A 13,173-nucleotide genomic window follows, 5' to 3' on the forward strand; every position below is an offset into this window, starting at 1 on the left:
TCCTGTGTGCATCTCCCAGAGGCCCAGGCCCTGGCCCACCCAGACTGCTGCTGCCAGTACCAGCACGCCACCCAGGGGCCTGGGGACTGGCCCAAACAGATTGCTGTTACCACCACCCTGTCCAAAAAAAAAAAGACCCAATTGTATGCTGCCTATCAGAAATTCACTTCACCTGTAAAAACACACATAGACTGAAAGTGAATAGATGAAAGAAAAATTCCATGCAATTCCATAAAATTGGGGGAAAAATGACTGTTATAAGTGACTGATATCCTGCATGCTTTTATTTATTTATTTATTTATTTATTTTTTGAGACGGAGTTTCGTTCTTGTTGCCCAAGCTGGAGTGCAATGGTGCAATCTTGGCTTACTGCAACCTCTGCCTCCCGGGATTACAGGCACCCGCCACCACACCCAGCTAATTTTTGTATTTTTAGTAGAGACGGGGTTTCACCATGTTGGCCAGGCTGTACTTGAACTCCTGACCTCAGGTGATCCGCCTGCCTCTGCCTCCCAAAGTGCTGGGATTACAGGTGTGAGCCACCACACCGGCCTTGCATGCTTTCAGTTTCCAATCATTTGGAAGCCAAAATTATTGGAACAGTCATTTATAGCCTACTATATAACAACAAATGCCTACATCAAAAAAAGTAGGAAGACTTCAGGTAAACAACCTCATGATGCTCCTCAAGGAGCTAGAAAAGCCAGAATAAACCAAACCCAAAGGAAAGAAACATAAAGATCAGAGCAGAACTAAATAGAATAGAGACTAAAAAAGGGAAACAAAGGGTCAATGAAATAAAAACTTGTTTTTTAAAAAATATAAACAAAATCCATAAACCTGTGCTTGGTGTGTGAGGAAAAAAAAAATCAATAAGCCACTACCAGGACTAACCAAGAAAAAAAGAGAGAAGACCCAAATAAAATTAGAAATGAGAAAGGAGACATACAACTGATATCACAGAAATACCAGGGATCATTAGAAACTATTATGAACAACTATACACTAACAAATTGGAAACCCTAGAAGATATCTATGAATTCCTGGACACAAACAACCTACCAAGATTGAACCAGGAAAAAAATAGAAAACCTGAAGAGATCAATGATGAGTAGCCACATTGAATCAATAATTAAAAGTCTCTCAACAGAGAAAAGCTCAGGACCAGATGGCTTTACTGTGGAATTCTACCAATTTATAAAGAACTAACACCCATTCTTCTCAAACTATTCCTAAAAATTGAAGAGAATTTTTTTCTAACTCATTCTATGAGGCCAGCATTACCCAGACACCAAAACCAGACTAGGACACACACAACAACAAAAGAAAACTACAGGCCAATATACCTGATAAACATAGATGCAAAAATCCTCAACAAAATACAGTTGATCCTTGAAGAATGTGGAGGCTATGGATGCCAAAACCCTGCACACTAGAAAATTCACATATAACGTTTGACCCCCCCAAAACTTAATTACTAATAATTAAGTGAAAGGCCTTTACAACGAAAACTATAAGACACTGATAAAAAAAAAATTGAAGTCCGGGCGCCGTGGCTCACGCCTGTAATCCCAGCACTTTGGGAGGCCAAGGTGGGTGGATCACAAGGTCAGAAGTTCGAGACCAGCCTGGCCAAGATGGTGAAACCCCATCTCTACTAAAAAAAATAAAAAATTAGCTGGGCGTGGTGGCTGGCGCCTGTAGTCCCAGCTACTCGGGAGGCTGAGGCAGGAGAATTCCTTGAACCTGGGAGGCGGAGGTTGCAGTGAGCCGAGATCATGCCACTGCACTCTAGCCTGGGCGACAGAGCAAGACTCCATCTCAAAAAAAAGAAAGAAAAAAAATTGAAAAGGATACAAAGAAATGGAAAGGCATCCCATGCTCATGGATTGGAAGAGTATTGTTAAATGACTGTACTATTCAAAGCAATCCACAGATTCAGTGCAATCCCTATCAAAATACCAATGACATTCTTCACAGAGATAGAAAAAACAATCTGAAAATTTGTATGGAACCACAAAAGATACTTAATAGCCAAAGCAATAATGAGCAAAAAGAACAAAGCTTAGAGGCATCACACCACCTGACTTCAAAATTTACTACAAAGGTATAGTAATCAAAACAGCAGGCTATTGGTATAAAAATAGACACAGACCAATAGAACAGACTGGAGAATCCAGAAATAAATCCATGTGTTTACAGTCAACTGATTTTTGACAAAGGCATCATGAACAAACACTGGGGAAAGAACATCCTCTTTAATAAATGATGCTGGGAAAACAGGATATCCATAGGTAGAAGAATAAAACCAGACTCCTATCTCTCACAATGTACAAAACTCAACTCAAAATGGCTTAAAGACAAACTTAAGACCTGAAACTATAAATCTACTAGAAGAAAACATAGGGAAAACACTTCAGGACGTTGGTCCAGGTACAGATTTTATGGCTAAGACTTCAAAAGCACAGTCAACAACAACAACAAAATAGACAAATGGGAATACAGTAAACTAAAAAGCTTCTGCACAGCAAAGGAAGCAATCAACAGAAACAACCTGTAGAATAGGAGAAAATCTTTACAAACCATTCATCTGACAAGGGGCAAATATTCAGAATATACAAGGAATTCAAACAACTCAGCAGCAAAAACATAAGCAATCCCAGTAAAAAGTGGGCAAAGGGCTGGGCGCAGTAGCTCACGCCTGTAATCCCAGCACTTTGGGAGGCGAGGTGGGCGGATCATAAGGTCAGGAATTTGAGACCAGCCTGGCCAATAGGGTGAAACCCCGTCTCTACTAAAAATACAAAAAATTAGCCGGGCCTGGTGGTGTGCGCTTGTAATCCCAGCTACTCGGGAGGCTGAGGCAGGAGAATTGCTTGAACCTGGGAGGCAGAGGTTGCAGCGAGCCAAGATCACGCCATTGCACTCCAGCCTGGGTGACAAAGCGAGACTGTCTCAAAAAAAAAAAGTGGGCAAAGGATCTGAATAGATATCTCAAAAGAAGACATGCATGCTTGAGCCTAGAAGTTGGAGGTTATAGTGAGCTATGATCGTGCCACTGTACTCCAGCCTGGGCAACAAAGTGAGACTCTGTCTCTAAAAAATAAAATAAAAGGCCGGGCACGGTGGCTCACACCTATAATCCCAGCACTTTGGGAGGCCAAGGCGGGCGGATCACAAGATCAGGAGATGGAGACCATCCTGGCTAACACGGTGAAACCCCATCTCTACTAAAAAATACAAAAAAAATTAGCCAGTCGTGGTGGCAGGTGTCTGTAGTCCCAGCTACTCAGGAGGCAGGGGCAGGAGAATGGCGTGAACCCGGGAGGCGGAGCTTGCAGTGAGCCAAGATTGGGCCACTGCACTCCAGCCTGGGCGACAGAGCGAGACTCCGTCTCAATAAATAAATAAATAAATAAATAAATACCCCGCCCGGCCGCCGCCCCGTCTGGGAAGTGAGGAGCCCCTCTGCCCCGCCGCCACCCCGTCCGGGAGGGAGGTGGAGGGCAGCCCCTGGCCTGCCAGCCGCCCCGTCCGGGAGGTGAGGGGCGCCTCTGCCCGGCCGCCCCTACTGGAAGTGAGGAGCCCCTCTGCCCGGCCGCCACCCCGTCTGGGAGGTGTACCCAACAGCTCATTGAGAACGGGCCATGATGACGATGGCGGTTTTGTCGAATAGAAAAGGGGGAAATGTGGGGAAAAGAAAGAGAGATCAGATTGTTACTGTGTCTGTGTAGAAAGAAGTAGACATAGGAGACTCCATTTTGTTCTGTACTAAGAAAAATTCTTCCGCCTTGGGATGCTGTTAATCTATAATCTTACCCCCAACCCCGTGCTCTCTGAATCATGTGCTGTGTCAACTCAGGGTTAAATGGATTAAGGGCGGTGCGAGATGTGCTTTGTTAAACAGATGCTAGAAGGCAGCATGCTCGTTAAGAGTCATCACCACTCCCTAATCTCAAGTACCCAGGGACACAAACACTGCGGAAGGCCGCAGGGACCTCTACCTAGGAAAACCAGAGACCTTTGTTCACATGTTTATCTGCTGACCTTCCCTCCACTATTGTCCTATGACCCTGCCACATCCCCCTTTCCGAGAAACACCCAAGAATGATCAATAAATACTAAAAAATTTAAAAATAAATAAATAAATAAAAATAACATAAAAAAGACATACAAATGGCCAACAGGTATATGAAAAAAATGCTCAACAATTACTAATCATCAGAAAAACGCAAATAAAAATGACAATGAGGCCAGGCGCAGCGGCTCACGCCTGTAATCCTAGCACCTTGGGAGGCCAAGGCAAGCGGATTGCCTGAGCTCAGGAGTTCAAGACCAGCCTGGGCAACGCGGTGAAACCCCCATCTCTACAAAAAGTGCAAAAATGAGCCAGGCATCGTGGCTCACACCTGTAATCACAGCTACTTTGTGAGCTGAGGCACGAGAATCACTTGAACCCGGGAGGCAGAGGTTGCGGTGAGCTGATCATGCCACTGCACTCCAGCCTGGGTGACAAAGTGAGACCCTCTACAAAAAATACAAAAATTAGCCAGGCGTGGTGGTGCGCACATGTAGTCCCAGCTACTCTGGAGGCTGAAGGGGGAGGATCACTTGAGCCTGGGTGGTCAAGGCTGCAGTGAGCTGAGATTGCACCACTGCACTCCAGCCTGGGCAACAAAGTGAAAAGAGAAAAAAGAAAAACCATAAACAGGAATGAAACAGGAATGAACTACTGTAACCGCCCAACAGGTTCACCTTACCCACTGCCTAGACAGCCAATTTATCAGGACAGGGGAATTGCAATACAGAAAGAGTAATTCACGCAGAGCCAGGTGGGCAGGAGACAGAAGCTTCATTATTGCTCAAAGCAGTCTCCCTGAGCATTCAGGAATCAGAGTTTTTAAGAATAATGTGCTGGGTGGCGGGGCAGTCATTGGGTCAGGAGTGTTCATTGGCTGGGGTGGAGAAGAAGCTGTCCTCTTGCATTGAGTGAGTTCCTGGGTGGAGGCCACAATATCAGATGAGCCAGTTTATTGATCTGGGTGGTGCTAACTGATCCATAGAGCACAGGGTCTGCAAAATATCTCAAGCACTGATCTTAGGTTTTACAATAGTGATGCTATCCCCAGGAGCAATTTGGAGAGGGTCAGAATCTTGTAGCCTCCAGCTGCATGACCCCTAAACCATAATTTCTAATCTTGTGGCTAATATGTTAGTTCTACCAAGGCAGTCTAGTCCCCAGGCAAGAAGGAGGTTTGGTTTGGGAAAGGGCTGTTATTGCCTTTGTTTTAAACTATAAACTATGTACTAAGTTCATCCCAAAGTAAGTTCAGCCTACGCCCAGGATTGAACAAGGACAGCTTGGAGGTTAAAGCAAGATGGAACTGGCTAGGGCAGATCTCTTTCACTGTCTCAGTTATAATTCTGCATTGGTAGTGTCACTACTGATACACAGAATAACTTGGATGAACCTCAGAACGCCAGACATAAATGATCAAGTACTGTATTGTTCCATTTAGGTGACATTTCTAGAAAAGGCAAATCTTTATCAGTGGTTTCCTGGGGGCTGGGGTGGGAGCCAGCAGTAAGGCAAATGGGCATGGGGGAACTTTACACGGGGATAGAGTATTCTAAAACTGGATTGTGGGAGTGGCTGGACAACTGTTTGAATTTACCAAAAATCACCAAACAGTACGCTTAGCGTGGGTACAAATTACAATCTGTAAATTGCACTTCACTGGAGGTTTTTAAATAAAGAAGTTCAAGTTTCAGTCCCTCCCTTACACGTCCTTTGGCATCTGGCACACTTCCTCCTCCGTGAAACCCTGTCCTCAGACCCCTGCTTGTTTCCCCCTACCTTGCTTAGAGTGGGATCCTCGGTCCTCTTCTCCATCTGTCCTGCCCCAGGGTGATGTCACTCTGCTGGGGCCTTTAACTATTGGTACTGGCTGGGCGCGGTGGCTCACGCCTATGACCCCAGCACTTTGGGAGGCCAAAGCAGGCAGACCACCTGAGGTCGGGAGTTTGAGACCTGCCTGACCAACATGGAGAAACCCTGTCTCTACTATAAATACAAAATTAGCTGGGCGTGGTGGTGCATGCCTGTAATCCCAGCTACTCAGGAGGCTGAGGCAGGAGAATAGCTTGCACCCGGGAGGCGGAGGCTGCAGCAAGCCGAGATTGTGCTATTGCACTCCAGCCTGGGCAACAAGAGCAAAACTGTCTCAATAAATAAATAAAATAAATAAATATTGGTACTGACCATTGCTTCAGCCTAGACTTCTCTCCTGAACTCCAGACACACCTCCAAATGCCTGCTCAGGTTCTTCTTGGATGTGTAGCGGGCATCCCAAACATGACAGGTCCGCACTGAGCCCCTGCTCTTCCCAACTCAAATCAGTGCCACCCTCAGGTTCCCATGCCAGCTGATGGCACCTTCATCCTTCCCATTGCTCAAGCCAGAAATCTTGTTTTGTTTTTGTTCTTGTTTTTGAGACAGAGTCTCGCTCTGTTGCCCAGGCTGGAGTGCAGTGGCACCATCTCGGCTCACTGCAACCTCTGCCTCCCGGGTTCAAGTGATTCCCCTGCCTCAGCCTCCTTAGTAGCTGGGACTACATGCACACGCCATCATGCCTGGCTAATTTTTGTATTTTTTAGTGGAGACGAGGTTTCACCATGTTGGCCAGGCTGGTCTCAAACTCCTGACCTCAGGTGACCCCCCAGTCTTGGCCTCCCAAAGTGCTGGGATTACAGGCATGAGCCACTACTCCTGGCCCAGAAATCTTTTTTTTTTTTTTTTGAAACAGAGTCACTGTTTCACCCAGGCTGGAGTGCAACGGTGCTATCTCAGTTCACTGCAACCTCTACCTCCCAGGTTCAAGTGATTCTCCTGTCTCAGCCTCCCGAGTAGCTGGGAATACAGGCATGAGCCATCCCACCCGGCCCAGACCAGAAATATTGAAGTCATCTTAGACTCCTCTTTTTCTCTCCCACTCACATCCAATCCATCAGCAAACTGCAGTTGGTATCTCCTTTAAAATGCACCAAGAATCAGGTCACTTCTCGACACGCACATTGCACTCCCATTACTCACAGGGATTGCTGCAGAGCCTCCTCCCTAGTTTCCCCACAGTCTTTTTTTTTTTTAGAAGGAGTCTCGCTCTGTCGCCCAGGCTGGAGTGCAGTGGCACAATCTTGGCTCACTGCAACCTCCGCCTCCCGGGTTCAAGCGATTCTCCTGCCTCAGCCTCCAGAGTAGCTGGGACTACAGGCGCCTGCCACCACGCCCAGCTAATTTTTTTGTATTTTTAGTAGAGACGGAGTTTCACCATGTTAGCCAGGATGGTCTTGATCTCCTGACCTCATGATCCGCCCACCTCAGCCTCCCAAAGTGCGGGGATAACAGGCGTGAGCCGCCGCGCCTGGTTCCCCACCGTCTTCTCACAGCACTATATCCAAAGTTATCGTAGGCTGGCTCAGAACTCCCTCTCATTCCCCCATTTCATTTGGAGGAAAAGCCCAAGCCCTGTGAGGTGCAGTCCCACGTTACCTTTCTGATCTCAGGAGTTCAGTCACTCTGCTCCAGGACTACTGGCCTCCTTGCTCCTTGAACATGCCAGGCACATTCCTGCCTCAGGACCTCAGCACTTGTCATTTCCTCCCCTCCATTGCAGGCAGAATGCTAAAGTGGATCCCTGAAATTCTCACCCCCGGTATCTTTCTGTGGATTACACAATGATTACCTTTGTGTAATCTTTTCTGGCTTCATGTGGGTAGAACCCATAGCTTTTTTTTTTTTTTTTTTGAGACGGACAGAGTCTCACTCTGTCACCCAGGCTGAAGTGCAGTGGCATGTGATCTCGGCTCACTGCCACCTCCACCTCCTGGGTTCCTCCACCTCCCGAGTAGATGGGACTAAAGGCTTCCACCACTGCGCCTGGCTAAATTTGTTTGTATTTTTTTTAGTAGAGACAGGGTTTCACCCTTTTGGCCAGACTGGTCTCGAACTCCTGACCTCAAGTGATCCACCCACCTTGGCCTCCCAAAGTGCTGGGAGCCAGCGCGCCCAGCCAACCACACTCCAGCCTGGGCCACGGAGCGTGACTCAGTCTCAAAACAAAAACAAAAACAGGCGTGAGCCACTGTGCCCAGCCAACTTTCTTCTAAACATTAGAAAAATATGACAAAGGTGATAACCATGACTATACTACATTATATGGCAAAGGTGAGGGGATTTTGCAGATGTAATGAAGACACCTAATGAATTTGAGTTCAAAGGGTGGTGATCCGGGTGGGTCTGACCTAATCAGGTCAGGAGCCCCTTAGAAAAGGACTCCCTGTGTGCTTAGACTTGAAGCAGCAGAGACTCTCTCTGTTCCTGACCTTGAAGAAGCAGGCCACCACGAGTTTGACAGCTGCAAGGAAATGAAATCTGCTAACAATCACCCGGGCTCTGGAAACGAATGCAGCCTGGCTGACACCCTGATCGTAGCCCCAGAGCAAAAGACCCAGCTAAGCCATGCCTGGCCCAATGGAATAAGCAAATGTTGTTTTAAGCTGCCAAATTTGTGGTAGCTTTTGTGTTTTTGTTTCCGTTTTGAGACAGAGTCACGCTCCGTTGCCTAGGCTGGAGGGCAGTGGCACCATCCTAGTTCACTGCAGCCTCGAACTCCTGGGCTCAAGTGATCTTCCTGTCTCAGCCTCCCAAATAGCTGGGACTGCAGGTGCATGCCAACAAACCCAGCTAATTTTTTAAAAACATTTTATAGAGCCTGGGCCTCCCTATGTTGCCCAGGCTGGTCTCTAATTCCTGGGCTTAAGTGATCCTCTCGCTTCAGACTCCCAAAGTGCTGGAATTACAGGCACAAGCCACCGTGCCTGGCCTGTGGTAATTTGTTACACAGCAACAGAAAACTAATGTCCCCTCAGATATCTGCATGGTTTATTTTCTCTTCTTCACAAAGAAGTCTACACTGACCACCCTCGGTGAAATCGCAACAGGCCTCCCTTTTATCTCTGTAGCACTTACTAATCTACTGCAATATGTATGTTGTTACTGAAGTATGTTTATTGTTTATACTTGTTTCCTAACTAACTGAAATGTGTTTATTGTTTAACACCTCTCTTCCTCCACTAGAATATAAGCCCCATGAGGGCAGAGGTTTTTGTGTTTTGTTGCTGCTGTTTCCAGGCATTTGTAATGGGACCCAGAACATCTTCAGAAGAGGGGTTGTTGAACAGGTGAAGGGAGGCGGCCCACCTGGGGGACATAATACTATGGTAATTTATGCACATGTGTTAGCTTAAGTGAGGTCATCGTGCCCACAGAGCAGGTGAGAGACCTCTCTGGGCCACTGCTGGGTCAGGCCCTTGGACTTCTAGGCCCTGAATGCCAATAAGCTAATCTGGGTGAGAGAGGACTGGCTGGCTGCTGATTTGTAATGCAGGTCAGCCTGACCGGCTCCTGGGTGCTGGACAGCTCAGGCCAGTGACTCATGCCAGTGACTAGGGTCAGATGAGCTCTGTGACCTGCTTGGCCCCATCAGCCTCTTCACCTTCCTCAACAAGAGGGCAGGAGAGTCTGGAGCTGTCCCGTTCTCTTCTCCCAGGGGTCGGGGACTGGCCCACCAGTGAGGCTGGTCTCTCACAGTGCTTCTCATTTCTTCCATTCTGCCTCAGGTTGGGTTCCCTACAGGTTGGGTTCCCTAGAGAGCAGACGGAGATGGTTTCACAAAGGGAGTTTTTATTACAGAAGGCCCTGGGGACCCACACCTTTGGGAGGGAGGGGTCAAAAATAGGAGTGAGCAGAGGGAGAAATGCTATGTAGACCACAGCTGACCCCATAGGGCGCTCTGGAGCCAAAATGCTCCTTCAGAGTTATCCTGCATTTGGGCCAAAATGGACCAGTCATTGGATGCGGGCCACCTGGGAAGGGTGTGACCCTGGGCCAGGCAGCTCTCTGCAGCTGAAGCAGGCCCTAGAGGAGCTACCCCTGAGGGCCACCTGCAGAGGGCACTCCCAGCAGCTGGGTGGCAGGTGCTTTCACAAAGGGAGAGTTGAGCAGCGCCTTTCCTTTCTTGTTCATGATATCTACCAATACCTCTCCCACTGGGGTAATCCATCTTTTCTTTTAATCATTTTCCTTTTGAGATATATTAAAAATGCAAAAAAAAAAATTTATTTTTTTGAGACGGAGTCTCACTCTATCGCCTAGGCTGGAGTGCAGTGGCATGATCTTGGCTCACTGCAACCTCCACCTCCTGGGTTCAACTGATTCTCCTGCCTCAGCCTCCTGAATAGCTGTGATTACAGGTGCCTGCCTCACGCCCAGCTAATTTTTGTATTTTTATATTTTTAGTAGAGATGGGGTTTCACCATGTTGGCCAGGTTGGTCAACCACCATACCCAGCCAAAAAAAATTTTAATGTCGAAAATGAGAGAAATAGAATTACAAAAGAAACCAATTACAGGGCCAGGCACAGCAGCTCAAGCCTGTAATCCTAGCACTTTGGGAGGCTGAGGCGGGTGGATCACCTGAGGTCAGGAGTTCGAGACCAGCCTGGTCAACATGGTGAAACCCCCGTCTCTACTGAAAATACACAAATTAGCCAGGCGTGGTGGTGCATGTCTGTAATCCCAGCTACTTGGGAGGCTGAGGCAGGGGAATCGCTTGAAACCAGGAGGCGGATGTTGCAGTGAGCCAAGATGGCGCCCGCCATTGCACTCCAGCCTGGGCGACAGAGCGAGACTCCGTCTCAAGAAAAAAATATATATATTTATATTCAGATATCAAAATGTTAAAACTTTTTTTTTTGAGACAGGGTCTCGCTCTCGCTCTGTCACTCCGGCTGGAGTGCAGTGGTACGATCACAGCTCACTGCAGTCTTGAATTCCCAGGCTTAAGCGGTACTCCTGCCTCAGCCTCCCAAGCAGCTGAGACTACAGGAGCACACCAACACGCCCAGCTAATTTTTGTATTTTTTGTAGAGTTGGGGGTTCTCGCTATGTTGCCTAGGCTGGTCTTGAACTTCTGGTCTCAAGTGATCTGCCCACCTCAGACTCCCAAAGTATTGGGATTGCAGGCGTGAGCCACAGCGCCCAGCCAAAACACATTTTGGTGGTGTCATAAACGTGCTTCTTTAACCATTAGATAGCAAGATCTATCTAATTATTGGGTGGCCCAATAACTGATAATTTTGAAGACATAATGAATCTAAACAGTATATAGAGGCATTTGTGACAGCTGTGATAGGAAGTTATCTTCTATTTTGATTTGTGACAAAGCCACAGGTATTGCTAATTCTGCTGTGGTTTGTTGCCTAATTTATAGTGAAAGGAAAGGTGGACTATCAGTTACAGATTAGAGACAGATGTGATCTCTTCCTATCCAAGTTTCAGGTGCAGGGAAGTGGGTGTTGCTGTGTGGTGAGGGTGAAGAGGTTTTCTGGAAATTTGGGTTTAGGAAGAGGAAATGTTCCTAAAAGAGGGGACAATGATCCACATGCGTGGTGGGCCAAGAGGGTGGGCGGATCCTGCCAGAGCCTCCTCCCACCTGGAGGGGTCCCAGCGTCCACCTTCCCTGCCCCAGCCCCCTCCTCGAGGTACTGGGAGGCTGGACAAAGTCTTCGGCTGGGCCACACCCCACCCCAAATTCTCCCTGTCCCACCCTAGTGGCCCAGGTCACCCCGGCCTGCTCCCTTCCGCAAGGCACCTCACCTTCTGTGCCCAGACCATTAGCCAACGCGGTGACCTTGAGCCCGGCCCAGGCCCTGCTAATGAAGAGGAAAGCCCGTACGCACTCGGCCTGACCCACGGCGACCCTCTGTGACCAATCATACTACCAACCTCTTAAACAGAGCTCCACCGACGCAACGCCCAGGCATAAAAAGGCCAGGCCGGAGGGACCGCCACCAGTCACGGACCCCGGACCCAGCGCACCCGCACCATGGCCGGCCCCAGCCTCGCTTGCTGTCTGCTCGGCCTCCTGGCGCTGACCTCCGCCTGCTACATCCAGAACTGCCCCCTGGGAGGCAAGAGGGCCGCGCCGGACCTCGACGTGCGCAAGGTGAGTCCCCAGCCCTGGTCCCGCGGCGCTCCGGGGAGGGAGGGACCCGCAGCCACAGGGGCGCGCCCTGCTCCGGCCTCGCCTGAGAACTCCAGGAGCTGAGCGGATTTTGACGCCCCGCCCTTGACCGCGGTCGAGGCCCAGACGGCGCCCCAGCGCGCCTGCAGCCCCGCTGTCCCGCCCGAACTCCGAACCCCGGACCCCAGCACCCTTGCCCGGCGCACCCCGCCCGGCCTCGCAGGGTCCTCCGAGTGAGTCCCCAGCACCACCCCGGCTCCCGCTCACCCCGCCCGTCCCCGCAGTGCCTCCCCTGCGGCCCCGGGGGCGAAGGCCGCTGCTTCGGGCCCAATATCTGCTGCGCGGAGGAGCTGGGCTGCTTCGTGGGCACCGCCGAAGCGCTGCGCTGCCAGGAGGAGAACTACCTGCCGTCGCCCTGCCAGTCCGGCCAGAAGGCGTGCGGGAGCGGGGGCCGCTGCGCGGTCTTGGGCCTCTGCTGCAGCCCGGGTGAGCAGGGCGAGGCGCTCCGGGGCCAGGGGGAGGCGGGCGGGGGTGCGGCCGGTATTCCCCTGACTCCACCTCTTCCTCCAGACGGCTGCCACGCCGACCCTGCCTGCGACATGGAAGCCACCTTCTCCCAGCACTGAGACTTGATGGCTCCGAACACCTTCGAAGCGCGCCACTCGCTTCCCCCATGGCCACCCCAGAAATGGTGAAAATAAAATAAAGCAGATTTTTCTCCTCTACCTCGACTCGTGTCTAAGTGCCAGAAATGGGACGGGGAGGGAGCATTGTGGGACTGGAAGATAGCGCGCGTTGGACCTGTGGCTTGTTGCGCTCGGAGCTGGCCCAGGAAGACGTGTCCTGGCTGCCCGAGGGGACAGAGCGGGTGCTGTCCTGGCTGCCACCACCCTGGAGGGGCTGGAAGAGGGAGGGGCACAAAGGCTCTGAGGACGTGGAAACAGCCCCAGCTTCCCGCTCCCAGCCTGGGCTGAGGCCTACAGCAGGCTGCACCTCAGGGGATCTTTCAAAATTCAAAAAGACGAGGATGAGGGAGCAAATACGGACAAGGGTCTGAGCGGGATGACCACAGGAAGCGGCCAGTGCACAC

At 49.8% G+C, this 13,173-nt stretch overlaps 1 protein-coding gene across 1 annotated transcript; it reads left to right on the forward strand.

Moving 5' to 3' along the window:
• Positions 1-11,574: 11,574 nt before the first annotated feature.
• Positions 11,575-12,808, forward strand: OXT (oxytocin/neurophysin I prepropeptide). Its single transcript, XM_055372443.2, has 3 exons — positions 11,575-12,065; positions 12,368-12,569; positions 12,654-12,808. Exons 1-3 carry the CDS (start codon positions 11,946-11,948, stop codon positions 12,707-12,709), a joined length of 378 nt encoding a protein of 125 aa, XP_055228418.1. The 5' UTR covers positions 11,575-11,945; the 3' UTR covers positions 12,710-12,808.
• Positions 12,809-13,173: the final 365 nt, after the last annotated feature.

This window comes from Gorilla gorilla, chromosome 21, assembly GCF_029281585.2.
Source record: "Gorilla gorilla gorilla isolate KB3781 chromosome 21, NHGRI_mGorGor1-v2.1_pri, whole genome shotgun sequence".
Classification (NCBI taxonomy): Eukaryota; Metazoa; Chordata; class Mammalia; order Primates; family Hominidae; genus Gorilla; species Gorilla gorilla.